Genomic DNA, 15,621 nt, shown 5'->3' with positions numbered 1-15,621 from the left:
ATGGCTGTTCGTACACATGCATCATACAGTCTGCCTTTTACTCTGAGTGAGAGTCCCTTTGTCGCCAGCAGAGGTAAGAGCTCTCTGAACTTTGCCCAGTCTATTCTTATTCTAGCAGCTACACTTTCAGCGCACCCACCTGCACTACTAACTTGGTCACCCAGATAGTGGAAGCTATCAACTACCTCTAGTTTTTCTCCCTGGAATAAGATAGAAGTTGTTTCCTGTTTGTTTACAATGTTTATTGCACCTGGACATCTGCCACATACAAAAACTAATTTCCTAGTTAGCCTGCCTTTGATATTGCTGCACCTCTTATGTGTCCATAGCTTGCACCGGTTACATCTTATAGAGTTACTACCTACTCCTTTTCTACATACTGAGCAGGGCCATCTACCTGAAAGGGTTTGTGTTTTATCTACCTTCCTACTTACATATATATATATACATATACATATAAATGTCTAAATATATACATATTATGTTACGTGTATGTATGTAAACACTATGTGTATATGAGGGTGAGGTTGCGTACACATATACATAAATATATATATATATATATATATATATATATGGGAGAATTTACGAGAAAAACAACAATAGACGAGGACAGGTGGTGTAAACAACAAAAGGATGTATTAGTTTAACGCTCAGGTATAGAGAAAGTCTTTAACGTTTCGAGCTACGCTCTTCAACAGAAAGAATACGGAGAAAACAAGGAGAAAAACACAGAGAAAAAAAATTGAATGTTTGGTCAGCGATCTATCATGGCGACTGCCGGACAGAAAGTTCACGCAGGAGAGCTAAGAAAAAGGGGAGATAACAAAAGGGGAAAGAAACGGTGACCCAAATATGAGGAGCTGTGTGTGCGTGTGTGTGTGTGAGAGAATGCTGGTGATCTTGACGTATGTATGTGTGTATGTAGGTGTGAAAAAATGGGGAGGGGAGAAAGGAATTGGTCAGTTGTAGTGTGTGCCTGGTGTGTGTTGTGAAGTGATGTGTGGTGTGATGTGAGGGTGTTGGGAGGTGGGGAGGCGAGAGTGGGGAAAGCATGGGTGGAGTTAGGCTGAGGGTGGGGGTAGAGGTAGGGGTATGTGGGTAGGCAGAGGTTGGGGTGGGTGTAAGGAATTGGATGGGGTGGGGTGGGAAGGTAGAGTAGGAGTGTGTTGGGGTGGGATGAGCTTATGAGGGAGGGTTGACGATGAAGGGGGAGGGGAGGTGACGATGAAGGGGGAAGGGGAAGGTGGATATAAGAGAGGGGGAAGGTGGGTATGGGAGGATATGTATGAATACGTACATACACATATATGTTTGTGTGTGTGTGTATGTATCTATACATACTTGTGTGAGTGTGTATGTATGTGGATGTTGTGAACGCAGGAGGTTTATGTCTAGGTATTGTAAGAATATATATCTTTTTTTCTTTTTCTACCTATTAGAGTAACTTTCCTTTTACTGATCGGCTTTTTTATAGCATCTGTTGCCATTAATAGCTGATGAAAATGCATCATAGCTCTTCGCTCCAACATTCAAAACTCTGAGTACTATAATGACAACCTTTTATTGTTTAATCTAAATAATAACATATATAAATAATCCTCTATTTATCTAATATCAAGGTCTTGTTCTATTGTTGCTACTTTTTTTATTATTATTATTATTATTATTATTATTATTATTATTATTATTATTATTATTATTATTATTATATATGTATATATAGTTGCTTAGTAAGGTGAGAGTTTACCATGAGTACAGTGAAGAATTTCGAGTATAGGTATGTATTCATCAAGGCTCAGTCCTCAGTCCCCTACTTTTCATCATTGTCCTCCAGGACATCACAGAGGAATTCAAGACTGGCAGCCCCTGGGAATTACTATATGCTGATGAGCTTGCCCTCACAGTAGATTCTATATGAGAGCTAGTAAAGAAATTCTATGTGTGTAAGCAAAACCTGGAATCAAAGGGCCCCAAGGTTAATTAAACAAAGACTAAAGTCTTAGAAAACAGACAGGACCCAAATCCCTTCAAGTGACTCTGCTCAATTTGTAAGAATGGTGTAGGCAGGAATTCCATGGTGTACCCAGTGTAAGCTATGACATACAAGAGGTGCAGTGGAATAATAAGCAAGATTATCAGAAAAAGTAGTGTTCAAATGTGGAAGAAGCACAGGAGCCATAAAAACAATATATACTTGGGAAATAAATTTTCTCATATGCCCTGGAGGCTCTTTAGAGGTAGTAGATAATCTCTGCTACCTAGGGGATCAAATTAGTGGAGGGGGAGGATGTACAGAGAGTGTAATAGCTAGAATAACAATAGGATGAAGAAAATTCAGAGAGCTTTTACTTCTGTTGACAACCAAAGGTTTCTTCCTCCAAGTGAAAGGAGGATTGCATGATGTATGTATACGAACAGCAATTCTACACGGCAGTGAGATGTAGGCACTGAATGCAGAGGATATGCGAAGGCTAGAGAGGAATGAGGATAGTATACTCTGCTGGCTGATTGATGTAAGTTTACATGTGCAACAGGGTATTAATGTATTGAGAGAGAAGTTATATATAAGAGGAATTAGATGCAGTGTGTAAGAGAGAAGACTATGCTGGTTTGATCATGTGATGCAGATGGAGTGCCATTCACTCAAAGTGGATGGAACTCATGGAAGAGGGAGACCCAAAAAGACATGGGAAGAAGTACTGAAGGACGAACTCAGAATGCTGACCCTTTCAGACAAGATGACAAAAGACCAAGATATTTGTTGCCTTGTTGTACTCAAGAAGACCCAACTTCCACAGCAGAAGTGTTAAGGCCACATATCCTGGAGCAGAGAGAGGGAGGGAGGAAGGAAGGAAGGATGTATGTATGTATGTACAGGATGCACTGTAAGAATTCCCAATTGATTTTTAGCTATAATTTTTGAAAATACATGAGTTCTTTAGGATTTAATTAAATATGGTCATGTAACATATTAAAATATGTTTTATTCAAGATATCCACATTTGGCCTCCACAATTGCCTGAAGATGGCTGAGAACAGAGCTACACAAATACTGGATGACTTCTTCATTTAAATGATCTCATGACACGACTAAGGCTTTCTTCAGAATGGTGATATTTTTGTACAAAACTCTTTAAACATCACTTTCTAGAATGGACCAAAGAGCAAAGTTCATAGAGTTGACATCTGGGCTGGATGGCAGGGATGCACACATTCTTGTCTCAGAACCTGCTGAAATGGCTTCTGCACCACTGCTGTATCACATTGGATGTACAAGGAGTACTGTCTTGCATGAACATGTAGTTATCTCCAAATGGTTCAGTGACCCTTGGCAAAATATTATCCTCTAACATTTCATGTAAATTGCTGAGTTGACTTGTGTCCCCTCTTCATTGAGGAGATTTTCCACCGTTGGATGACAGTGCCTCTCAAGTCATCACTCCAGCAGGTTTCATTCAGCAAAACAACTAATGGGCACCAGCATCCAACCTTGTGGCCAAAATCCTGTCATTCTAGATTTCACTACAGCCTCCAAGGTGAATAAATTTTCATCCAACCAGATGAAGACGTTGTCACCAGTGCTCCAAATCTCCTCCGCCATTTTCTTGCACCTGTCCAATCACTTTGTTTTGGAAGTGATCAAAATTAGGTGTCAGCGTTACAATTTTAATGACTCAAAATTTAAGTCTTCATGCACAACCCTTGACATGGTTGTCTGAGAGACTTTTAGCCATTTGGCTCATACTCCACCATGGATTTTGTGACACTATCTTTTGGATGACATCCACCAATTGTTTCATCGTTACAGATTGTTTTTGACCAGGAATGGGCTTGCTGTCAATTGAACCTATCTCACTGTAGCGTTTCATGATATAGACAGTTTTGGAATGAACACCAACCCTTGAAGCCACATCTTTGGCGCTATCCTGCTTTTTTCAGAGCTATAATCTCACTTCACTAGTTAGCTGCCATATTGAAACATTTTATTCTTTTATTTGTTTTAGTCATTTGACTGCGGCCATGCTGGAGCACTGCCTTTACTTGTCAAATGTAGACAAACATGAGTGTACATGAACAACTGAATGTTGATAATATTAACTATTTTTGTACAATTACAAACTAGATTTAATAAAGTAAACTTATCTAAATAATCAGGAATTCATTACAGGGCACCATGCATACATGCATGGTGTATGTATGTATGTATGTATGTGTGTATGGTGCATGCATGCATGTATGTATATATGTATTTATGTATGTATGTATGTATGTATGAATATATATACAGTCAACAGATGAGATCCAAAGATTCTCAGTATAGGAAACAGTAGTGCTCAAATAAACATTGGATAAATTGAGCCTCTGTTATCAGTGTAGAAAACAATCTTACATTTCAGATCATGATACAGAGAGGTTTAAAAATGGAATGTTTAAATGTGGAGAGCAAGTAGTATTGGTGGGAGGAAGTAGGAGACTCAGTGGGGGTGTGGAGAGTGTTGAGGAAGGGAAGGGTGAAAGGAGATCAGAGAGTCAGTTCAAGAAGATGGAGGAGGGGTTAAGAATCAGGGTATTGAGAGAGATAGCAGTAGAAGTGGAGTGTTGGGAGATGAGATGGATGGTAATTGAAGGGTGGTCAGTTGTTGGTTGGTGAATAGATGTCAAAATGTAGGGAATGGCTACAGAACCATGAGAAATTGAAAGTGAGAAAGGTGAGAGCAATTATTAGAGAGAGCGAAAGGGTCTAATTAACAGATGCTTCTAGTGTGGTTAAGGGGGAATTCAAAAAAAGTTTGGTGGCAGAGGGGGATTACTAAGGTGTATAGAAATGTATGAGAGAAGATAGAGGGATGTAGACAGAGTGTGGTGGTTAAGTTGGCAGTCAAGGCAGTAGTAGTTAGTGCTAGATGATTTAGGTTGGAAGGGGAAATCAGATAATGAAGGTGGGCTGGCAGTGGAAGGAGAGTAGTGAAGTATGTAGGAGTGTATGAGAGTAAATAGGAGGTAGATAGAGAGGGAGGAGGAGGGAAGGAGAGGTAGATAGTTTGATAGCTAAAGCAGTGGGATAGATGGTAAAAATCTTCAGTGAACAAGAAGCAGTTAGAGAGGATTAGTTCAGCCAAACAGAGGAGGTCTCTCTATCTGCCTGTCTCCTTATTCTACCCTGCTTAAATACAAAGAGAAGTAATGGGGGATATGTTGAAATCTGATATGGCTATATTTGACCTCAAGAAGTTAACACCAATTTCAGATGAAATTGGGAGTTTTATAAATATTAAATTAGGTCAAAGTATATTTGAGTGTTCTAATAGGCTTTGTCTTAAGATTGAATAGAATTAATATTGAACTTAACTATATTGATAGAATAAATAAATTAACTTTGTTCACTTCAAACCATGCTTACAGAAAAACACTGAATGAAAATGCACAGAAAATTATGCAAATGCACATACTTTGTGCAGCAGAAACACATGTCAGTCATTTTAACCAAATAATTGTGCTGTATGACTAACTGTTAAAATAAAATAAAAATTTGAAGTCTCCATATTCTTTGTAATTGTTTGAAATTGACAGTTCTGATAGTACTGATAATCCAGCGAAGCAAACTTGGAGTTACCCATCAGAAGAATTACAGCATGATTGCTCACACTAAGCAATCATTGATGTTCATTACTACTTGATGTGGTTTGCCAAAACCTGGAATACACCTAAGAGCTATTACTGTATGTGCTCGCATAATTTATCCTTCTATACTCATACATATATATTTGACAGGAAGGACAACAAAAAATAAAAATATTGATATAATCTCCTCCAGCTGGCTATTGACACACATCTGTGCCCTGTCGGTATTTGCAAAGGGAAGTCATCCTTCCCATCTTGATCACGTGATACGCACGGACTCAAGTTTCTGGGTATTTACCCTTCGTCAGCATACAACAACACACAAAAGCCGCAATTTTAAGCCAGCTGTTCATGCAGAGATAAAAACTTGTGCCCACTAAATGGAGCTTGCATGTCCGAAACCATCATTTATGAAGCCACCGTAGATTCTGTATCCACAAAGAAATACGTGGGCCTCACGGAGGGTAATTTCAAGGCCAGATACAACAATCACACTTTGAGTTTCAGGCACTGGGAAAAAAGAAAAAACGACAAAATTATCCAGTCATATATGGTCTTTAAAAGATAAAGGTGTCAGTTACAACATCCATTGGAAGATCCTAGCCAAGTGTAAACCTTACACCAGCGGCAGCGGAAGGTGCGGTCTATGTGATATGGAAAGATGGCTCATCTGGAAAGGCAGCTTAGACCCTACCACATGTCTAAATTCAAAGACTGAACTTTTCGGATCATGTCCACATGTGAACAAATATTTGCTACGTTTTTGGTCCCCCTGAGTTTACTGATTGGACTTGCTTTCTATTTTTGTGTCTCTCTATAATTATTACTTACATTTCTTATATATTTTTTATATATACTTTTTAATATTTGTACTGATAGGACCTGCTGATGGGAGTGTACTGATAGGTTTCTATATTGTGTCTATGTATAAGCTTTTCATCTTTTTTATCTGGATTTTATATTTTTATATTTTTATATTTTTTTTTTTATTTTTATGTTTTTTACATAATTATAGGGTTAATGTTTTTGTATTTTTCCACATATATTTTTCTGTTTTCATCTCTCCAAACTTTTTTCCTGTACGCTTATAGACACATACAAGGAACTTTATATGTGCGCGCTTGTGAGTGTGCACATGGATGCATGCGTATGTAGATATATGCGTGCGTATATAGAGATATGTGCATGCGTATATGGATATATGCGTGCATGCAACAGTATACGCAGTTTTAGACGCGTTCTGACCTTGTCACTACACAGTAATTTCCCTTTGTTTTTGACGGTCATTATTCACAGGAATTTTCAATTGGCCGGATAAGTGAAGAGATGTTGGTGTGGGCTCCCACCCTGGCATCCGAAACTCGGAGTTTTATCATGGCTACTGAATAAGTGTCACATATTTTTACAGATATATATATATATATGCCACTTAAATGTGGCTAAACCCTAAGGGTGAATGTTACTGTTGCTTTTAGCCCCAGGAGAACATCTCCTCCAGCTGGCTATTGATACACATCTGTGCCCTGTCGGTATTTGCAAAGGGAAGTCATCCTTCCCATCTTGATCACATGATACGCACGGACTCGAGTTTCTGAGTATTTACCCTTTGTCAGCGTACGACAATCACCGATCTTCGATGCGAAGGTGTCCCAATGCAAATACATATATACAACAGTAACATTCACCCTTAGGATTTAGCCACATTTAAGTTGCAAATATACTTCACGTTGTCATGCAGTTACTGTTTATACCTCGTTCAGAGATTTAACATATATATATATATATATATATATATATATATATATATATATATATATATATATGTATATATGTATATCATCATCATCATCATCATCACTGTTTAAAATCCATCTTCCATGCATGCATGCATGGGTAGGATGGTTCACAGGAGCTGGCCAGGTAGAAATACTACCCTATGCTACTGTGTCTGTTTTTGCAGGGGGTGCCCTTTCTAACACCAACCATTCTGCAAACTGGACTTTGCTTTTTATGTGTCACTAGCACAGGCAAGGTTAGTTTTGGCATGATTTTTACAGCTGGATGCGAACCACTTTACTGTGTGGACTAGATGCTTTTTATGTAGCACCAGCACTGGCGAGTCATCAAGTAACTCGCAAGACAAAGAATTATGAGAGGGGCAGGGGCATATAAGGAGAACTTGTGTCACAGGATGAAAGGTTAGGGTGTGACAAAGAGGCAGAGTGGCAGAAACAGGTGTCTTGCTATAACTCAAGATCTGAGAGTTTTGTGGGTGGCTCTTATCAAACTAGATATGGGTTGAAAGTCTGTGTGTTTATATAGCTGTTGATAAACAAACATATGTTCCAATTTCTCAATCAGTTTTTTTGGAGAATTACCATCTACTGTACTCAATAAAAAGTATCCCCATACCTCCCAAAGAAAATATATCTAAAAGAGCTGATTGAGAAAACGGAACATCTATTTGTTTATCAACAGCTATATAAACACACAAACCTTCAACCTGTAACTAGTTTGATAAGTACCAATGGTGATGACAAAGGTGAAAGCAAACTGGTGTGGGTGCCCTTCATGTGACATATCTTTCTGCAACTCATCTTCTTGACTAAGCTGCAGATCAAGGTTGAACAGTTGACATCTAGGATGCTGCTGAGTACCTGTTGGACAATTCAATCAGTGGAGAAGCAATACACACATCCTATATAGGGTTAATGGAGGGTATGAGAAAAACAATAGACTGAGAATGACTTGTCATTGATAAGGGCAGTCTGAGTAGCCTCTTCTGGATTGTGGGGATTATGGGCAATTTCCAGAAGTCACATCAGCAATTAAAGGTAACTTTCAAAATCACTGGATTATGGGCAACTCCTAAAGCCATATCAGGGATTACAAGCAATTTACAAAATCATACCAGGGATTACTGGCAACTTCCAAAGTCATTGAAGATTATGGGCAATTTCTAAAGTCATGCTGAGGATTATGGCAACTTGTAAAGTCTTATTATGGATTATGAATAATTTCCAAGAGTCTTTGGCATTGCATAGCTACATGGAGGTAGTTAGTAACTTTACAGGTACAGAAGTGTTCACAGCCAAACTTTCTCTGATATGTAGTGATGAAAACATCCTGAACCTGCTCACTATCTGCTGAAATTGGCTTTTTGTAGCACTTTGCCTCCCTAGTGAACAGTCACAGTATGATATTAAGGTAGGGTATGAAGTTCATGGTATCCAGTCGGTTGTTTCTAATGAACAAGCTGGTAAATTGCTGATGGAAAACTTTATGTGCCTACTTAGAGCTGGATAGTATATGCCTGCATCAAAGACTGAAATATAACTTAGTTACAATACGATGCTTCTAGCACTCAAGCCCAATGGACAGCTTTCTTGCTAGCATGTCAAAGAACACATCCTTCATATTTTGCATCAAAAGAAAGATCATAAGCCATTCCTGCTGCTAGCAGATCATTTGTGATACTACTTCTATGCAACTAACTAGTTCTTCTTCTATGCTACTGTTGTCTATTGCTATTCCTTTGGTAAAGCTAATGGAAGCTGTCTAATTTTTACCATTAGCGATACCTGTAGTTGATAATGATCCTCATCGATTCCTGCTTAACTAGTCACTGTGAGTTTATCACATGTTGAAGCAGAAATACTCCTAAGGAGTGGGATGTCTTTGTCTTGTTCCAAAGTAAATGCTTTGTGATATTCATTTACAGTTTTATAGATTCAGGCTCCAAACTCTGCTGAGGTTGAGTATCATTCCTCCAGAGCTGATAAAATAGTCAGTTTATTAGTTTATTACTACATTTAACTAAATTAACTAAAAATTTTCCTCAAAATGTTGCATTTTACGCAAAAGATAAAAATTCATGAAATAGACAATAAAATCCGTAAATAAACATGGTTATATCCTTATATGCAAGAACACAATACAACACTTACAATAAAATAAAATAACTTACAAATACATTCTGCTTTTCTATTATGTAATGAAAATAGAACTTACCACCATTTCATATTGAGATGATGCTGAAAATTTTATTTTCTTACAGGTACTGTCAGAATGATTAATAACAAATGTCCAATTAGATGACTCATCACCAGCTCGATGAACCCTGAAAATAAAATGTATATATATCATATAGTAATATCACTTATGATTTCTAGCATTGGCATATGGTTACATTTTTAGAGGAGTGTAATTGATTTAATGCACCGTAATAATGATTTATTTCATAAGCATATAAGTTGTTTAGTTCGGCACTCCAGTGCTCTAGTAATAATATTTGATCTTAGCTAAAAAGCCAAAGGATTACTTAAATGGCACAAAACTAGAAACTTGGAGTAGAGTGTCATACTTTGAAATGATTATTCCAGAGGAGTAAAAGAATGAAGTCAGTTACAACAAGCTGAACTCCGAATGTAAAAAAATAAAACACAACTGAATACAAAAAATGATTTACTCCAGCACTGTATAATTTTTATACCTACTATCCTAATAATAATAATAATAACACCAAGTTCCAAATAGATAAAAGTAGGATGAGTGGCATAAAAAACAATAGTCTCACATATTGTGTGTGAGCATAGCAAATTGGCTCAAAAGGAATATAAAAGGAGGCATGATAACATAGCTAACTATGCTCATTGGACATTGTGAGAAGTACGGTTTTGAAGAGACATTGAAATGGTTTGAGCATAAGCCAGATAGTATCACCAAGAATAATGAGTGAGTTCTTGTGAGATTTTACAACCTAGTGTGATTCTGTGATTGATGCTTGGAGACCAGACATCGTTGTAGTTGATAAAATGATGAAGGAAACTAAGATTACAGATATTGCCATATCTGAGGATGTGTGAGTGGATGATATAGGATTGGTAAAGACTGAGAATTGCCAGCCACTACAATGTGGCAATGAAGAAAGTAACTGTCAAACCAGTAGTTGTAAGGGCATTGAGAGCATTAACAATCAGAAATGAGAAATTTGGTGGAGAAAATGGGATTGATATAAGGGTAGAATATGCTCAGAAAACTGCTTTATTGGGGACTGTGAGGATTTTGAGACTGGTACTTGGATGTTAAGTATTGTAAAAGAAGACATTGTGAAACTTTTGACAACAGATTATTGTCTGCTCTCACAGAATTAGCCAGAGCAAGTGAAATCGAAAGTTCTGAGAAGTGAAATGACAATAATAATGATGGTGATGATGATGACGACAATGTGTTGTCCTTCATTTCCTAATGTGGTTTGTAAAAGAACATGCCTATTGAGGGATCAGTAAGCAACTTAAGTCTCAACTACTACCATCACAACCACATTAAACCTATTTATCCACATACATACACCTTTCATAGAAACTTTAGTTCTTGGATCTGAAACTGATTTCCAGGTGAGTAATTAAATTAATAAACAACTTCTGCCACATTCCAGGGAGAAAAACTGGAAGTGGTTGATAGCTTCCACTATCTAGGTAACCAAGTTAGTAGTGGGAGAGGGTGCGCTGAAAGTGTAGCTGTTAGGATAAGAATAGCCTGGGCACAGTTCAGAGAGCTCTTACCTCTGCTGGTGACAAAGGGCCTCTCACTCAGAGTAAAAGGCAGACAGTATGATGCATGTGTACGAACAGCCATGCTACATGGCAGTGAAACATGGGCCGTGACTGCTGAAGACATGTGTAGGCTCGCAAGGAATGAAGCCAGTATGCTCCGATGGAGGTGTAATGTCAGTGTGCATATTAGACAGAGTGTAAGTATCTTGAGAGAAAAGTTGAACCTAAGAAGCATCAGTTGTGGTGTGCAAGAGAGACGATTGCGCTGGTATGGCCATGTGGCGAGAATGGACGAGGATAGCTGTGGGAAAAAGTGCCATACCCTAGCAGTGGAGGGAACCTGTAGAAGAGGTAGGCCCAGGAAAACCTGGGCTGAAGTGGTGAGGCAAGACCTTCGAACATTGGGCCTCACCGAGGCGATGACTTCTGACCGAGACCTTTGGAAATATGCTGTGCGTGAGAAGACCCAGCAAGCCAAGTGAGACCTAAATCCAAGGCCTCTGCCAGGGGTGTAGCTAGCCCACTTATGTGTATCTTTCCTTCATTGGACACTAAACTCCGCTTGCGAAGACCTGTTGAGGCAAGTGAAATCGAAATTGAACTAAATTTGACAACTGGCACCCATGCCAATGTTGTCTCCTTCATTGGATACGAAACTCAGCTTGCGAAGACCTGTTGGGCAAGCGAAATCATGATGGCACTTGTGCCCAGCGTCGCCTTTCTGGCACTTGTGCCTTCAGCATGTGTAAGGACTTTCGAGCAAGATCATTGCCAGTGCCCCTGGACTGGCTCTTGTGCGGATGGCACATAAAATACACCAATTTGAGCGTGGCCGTTGCCAGTATCGCCTGACTGGCCTTCGTGCCGGTGACACGTAAAAGCACCCACTACACTCTCTACACATCCAGCTGTAGAAACTCTGCCAAATAGATTGGAGCCTGGTGTAGCCATCGGGTTTCACCAGTCCTCAGTCAAATCGTCCAACCCATGCTAGCATGGAAAGCGGACGTTAAACGATGATGATGATGATGATGTATGGGATAGAATCATTTACTTAAGAATCTCTTAGCTAAATGATAGAGACAGTCAGGAATGTGGGGTACATGCTAATATTTAGCCTACCTCTGCTGTGGCTGACTTTAGTAGAAGAAGAATTCAAAGACATGGAGGTACAGGAGGGCATTGTCATCATGTTGGAAGATATTCAAGCTGGAGTTGGTAAAATGAGAAATTGGAAAGCAGATGGCCCTGACCTAGTTCAGGACTTTTGGTTCAAGATGTTGGTGAACTTAGATTCTAAACTACTGTAAGGCTGTGAACACCAAGGAATTGTATAAGAATGCATGGTCAAATAAAGAACTACATTAATTCAAAAAGATTCATCCAAGGGTGCCATGGCCAGTAATAACTAGTATCTGATTGCTTGTTAACATATGATGTGGATGCTTCTAACTGGAATACTAGGAAAGAAACCATCTTGAAAGAGATGAACTGCTAGTAGATGAACAGAAAGAAGTGATCCAAAGGAACAAAGGATCAGTTGCTGATTGATAAGGCAATTTTGAGGAATCATCAAAGAAGTTTGACAAGCCTAACAATGACTTGGATTAACTATAAGAAGATATATGATATGGTTCCCCATTTGTGGATTCCAAAATGCCTGGAGATGGTTTGGGGCAGTGGAGAAACTGGAAGACAGTTTTGACTGCAAGTGGAAGGGAGATTGGCTGAGTCAACATCAAGAAAGGAATCTTTCAAGGAGATTCAGTATCACACTGTTTACTGTTTGTATGTTACCACTGTCCATGGTTCTGAGAAAGAAGGAAACTGGTTACAAACTGCAGAAAAACATGAGACCAATCACTCTAGCAGTGGTCAATTGGATTCCCTTATTCAGTATGTATCAATTTTCTCTCAGGATACCCAGATGACATTTGGTTTGAGAAATGCACTGTTATTGAACTGAGGAGAGGATGAAAAGTAAACAGCAGTGGAGTACAACTTCTAGATGATGAGCAAGAGAAGGTTACAAATATCTTGGTGTTTTACAACTAGGCCAGATGCTAAACACCAAGACAAAGGAAATGATTTCTTCAAAATATACCAGAAGAGTTAAAAAGTTATGCAGGTCTAAACTAAAGGGAGGGAACCTGATCAGAGACATCAACACTTGGGCTGTAGGTGTGGTACATTACTACACAGGAGTTGTGGAATGGATAAAGGATGAACTTGTCAATGTGAGTAGGAAAACTATAGGAAAGTAATGGATGTTTATGGTTGCTTTCATACAAGAAGTACTGTAGCAAGGTTACCTAAGAAGGAAGATGGAAGAGGACTGGATGGAATAAAACATAGTGTTGTGAAGGAGATTGAGTCCTTGCAAGCCTGTATCGGTGATCAGTGACTATGGTGAGATCCTCCAGGAGTACAATATGAAGACTAATAGAAAAGAGATCATCAACTGGAAAGAGAAAGTCCTACAAGGAGAGTTTTTCCAACAAACTGTGGATGAAGCTGATGAAGAATCCTGGAGATGGTTAAGACATGATTTTTTAAAGAAGAAAGTGGATGGACTGATTCTTGCTGCTCAAGAACAAGCTTTACAAACTAACTCAATTAAGTGTAGCATTGATGAGACAGCAGTATCACCTTTGTGTAGACTATGTGGAAAATCATCTGAGTCTAGGCATATACTTACTGGATGCTCAAAACTAGCCCAAAGCAGTACACAAAACACCATGACAAAATAGCAGCATTAATACACTGGAAGTTGTGCAAGAAGTATGGGTTAGAATATCTCAACAAGTGGTAAAAGCACCAACCTTTTCCAGTAGCAGATAATGATCAGGTGGAACTCACATGGAATATGCTAAGCTCACATGGGATATACAGACAAAAATCTACAACCAGATACCACTCTCCTACTGAAGGAGTCTAAAAAATGGACTTGCACTGATGTTGCTACATCTGCAGACCAGAATATTGTAAAGAGAGACAATGAGGAAGTCAGGAAGTATCAGCCCTAGGACTGTAAGTGAAAAGAATCCATAGAGCCTCAAAGTGAGAGTAATACCTATTGTGATCAGTGCACTTGATCAGATCACCTACTGTGATCAATGCACTCCCAGCTGATGCAGGCATTAGCTTTCACAAGGAGGTGCTCCAGTATGACCATAGTTCAATGACTGAAACTAGTAAAAGGATAAAGAGATAAACTTGGGACCATCTCAAAAAGAGCAATATTCTGGCATCAAAAACTGCAAATATCAAGCATCTTAGATGGCAGCAATACTTAGAACAGCTCTTGTGTTGAGGTAAGCTGTGGAAAGGAGCTGAGATGTAATGTAGACATAGATACATCAGAAGTTAAGTGAATAAAGATGATAATAATAATAACTAAAATATAAGTGTACTGGATTCCTTCTTCAGTTGCACAGAAGTAAATTCAGACTTTCTTTGACATTGTTGTTATCAAGGAACACTACCACAATTCTCAAAGTTAGAAATATTAATGAAACCTTAAAAATGCCAGTGCAACCAATTCTCTTGAATTCAACTTGCAGTGTGACTTGTAAATCATTTTAGATTAAGCATACAAGGGGCATTCATTAAAGATTTCCCCTGACCTGCTTCCAGTTATGGCAAGAAACGGAACTTGTATAGGTATAATCAGACATGTTTCTACAGGGAACATTGTAAATTATAGCTTTCCACTAGTATTCATTTGTCTTTTACGGCTGCTGAAGTGGACTAAGATTTTATAATAAAGGGAGTTGAATGCAGATCAGTGATCAGGTTCTTATACTTCAAAAGTCATACACCAAAAGAGACTTTTGATGACAATGCATCATCAAATGACATAGTCAAGCACTGGCATTGCTAGTTCAAATGTGGTCAAACATTGGTGGAAACTGCTCCTATTCCTCAACGACTACATTCCGCCATTGATGGTGACACCATCTATAAAGTGGAAGCCACCATTTTGAAGTATCGCCACATAACTATTCAGCAACTAGCCCAAAAAGTGACGGTAAGTGTAGGGCTTGTAGAAAAACCCATTCATGACCATTTGCATAAGCAGAAGTTGTCTGCATGATAGATTCCCTGGATGCTCACACTTTTTCAAAAACAGGAACGAGTCAATTGCTCCCAGGCTCTTTTGGCAATGTGCCAAGAACATGAGGGGGATTTTTTCAGCTGACTTAACACACAGGATGAAACATGTGTCCATCACTATGATCCTAAAGTCCAGTTGAAGCAATGGAAGCATGATAACTCATCATCTCTAAAGAAGGCTTGTCTCCAACCCTCAGCAGGCAAGGTTATGCTCATGGTCTTTTGGGACCTGCACAGAGTAGTGATGATGGATTTTCTGGAAAAGGGGATCACAATTAATGGGACATATTATGCTTCTCTGCTGCAGAAATTGTGGGATGCCATC

The 15,621-nt window shown here is 38.8% G+C and overlaps 1 protein-coding gene across 1 annotated transcript in view; it reads right to left on the bottom strand.

Moving 5' to 3' along the window:
- The window catches only part of LOC106882591 (uncharacterized), a 342,852-nt gene that overhangs the window by 215,879 nt on the left and 111,352 nt on the right, over positions 1-15,621 (bottom strand). The window contains exon 4 of the mRNA XM_089347102.1: positions 9,637-9,745. Coding sequence (XP_089203228.1) covers positions 9,637-9,745 — 109 coding nt within the window. The remainder of the gene's footprint in view (positions 1-9,636; positions 9,746-15,621) is intronic.

The sequence above is a fragment of the Octopus bimaculoides genome, chromosome 2 (genome assembly GCF_046866305.1).
Source record: "Octopus bimaculoides isolate indiv1 chromosome 2, ASM4686630v1, whole genome shotgun sequence".
In the NCBI taxonomy this organism is placed as follows: domain Eukaryota; kingdom Metazoa; phylum Mollusca; class Cephalopoda; order Octopoda; family Octopodidae; genus Octopus; species Octopus bimaculoides.
The sequence above is the reverse complement of the archived record's forward strand: the minus strand, read 5'-3'. Positions and strand labels throughout refer to the sequence as shown.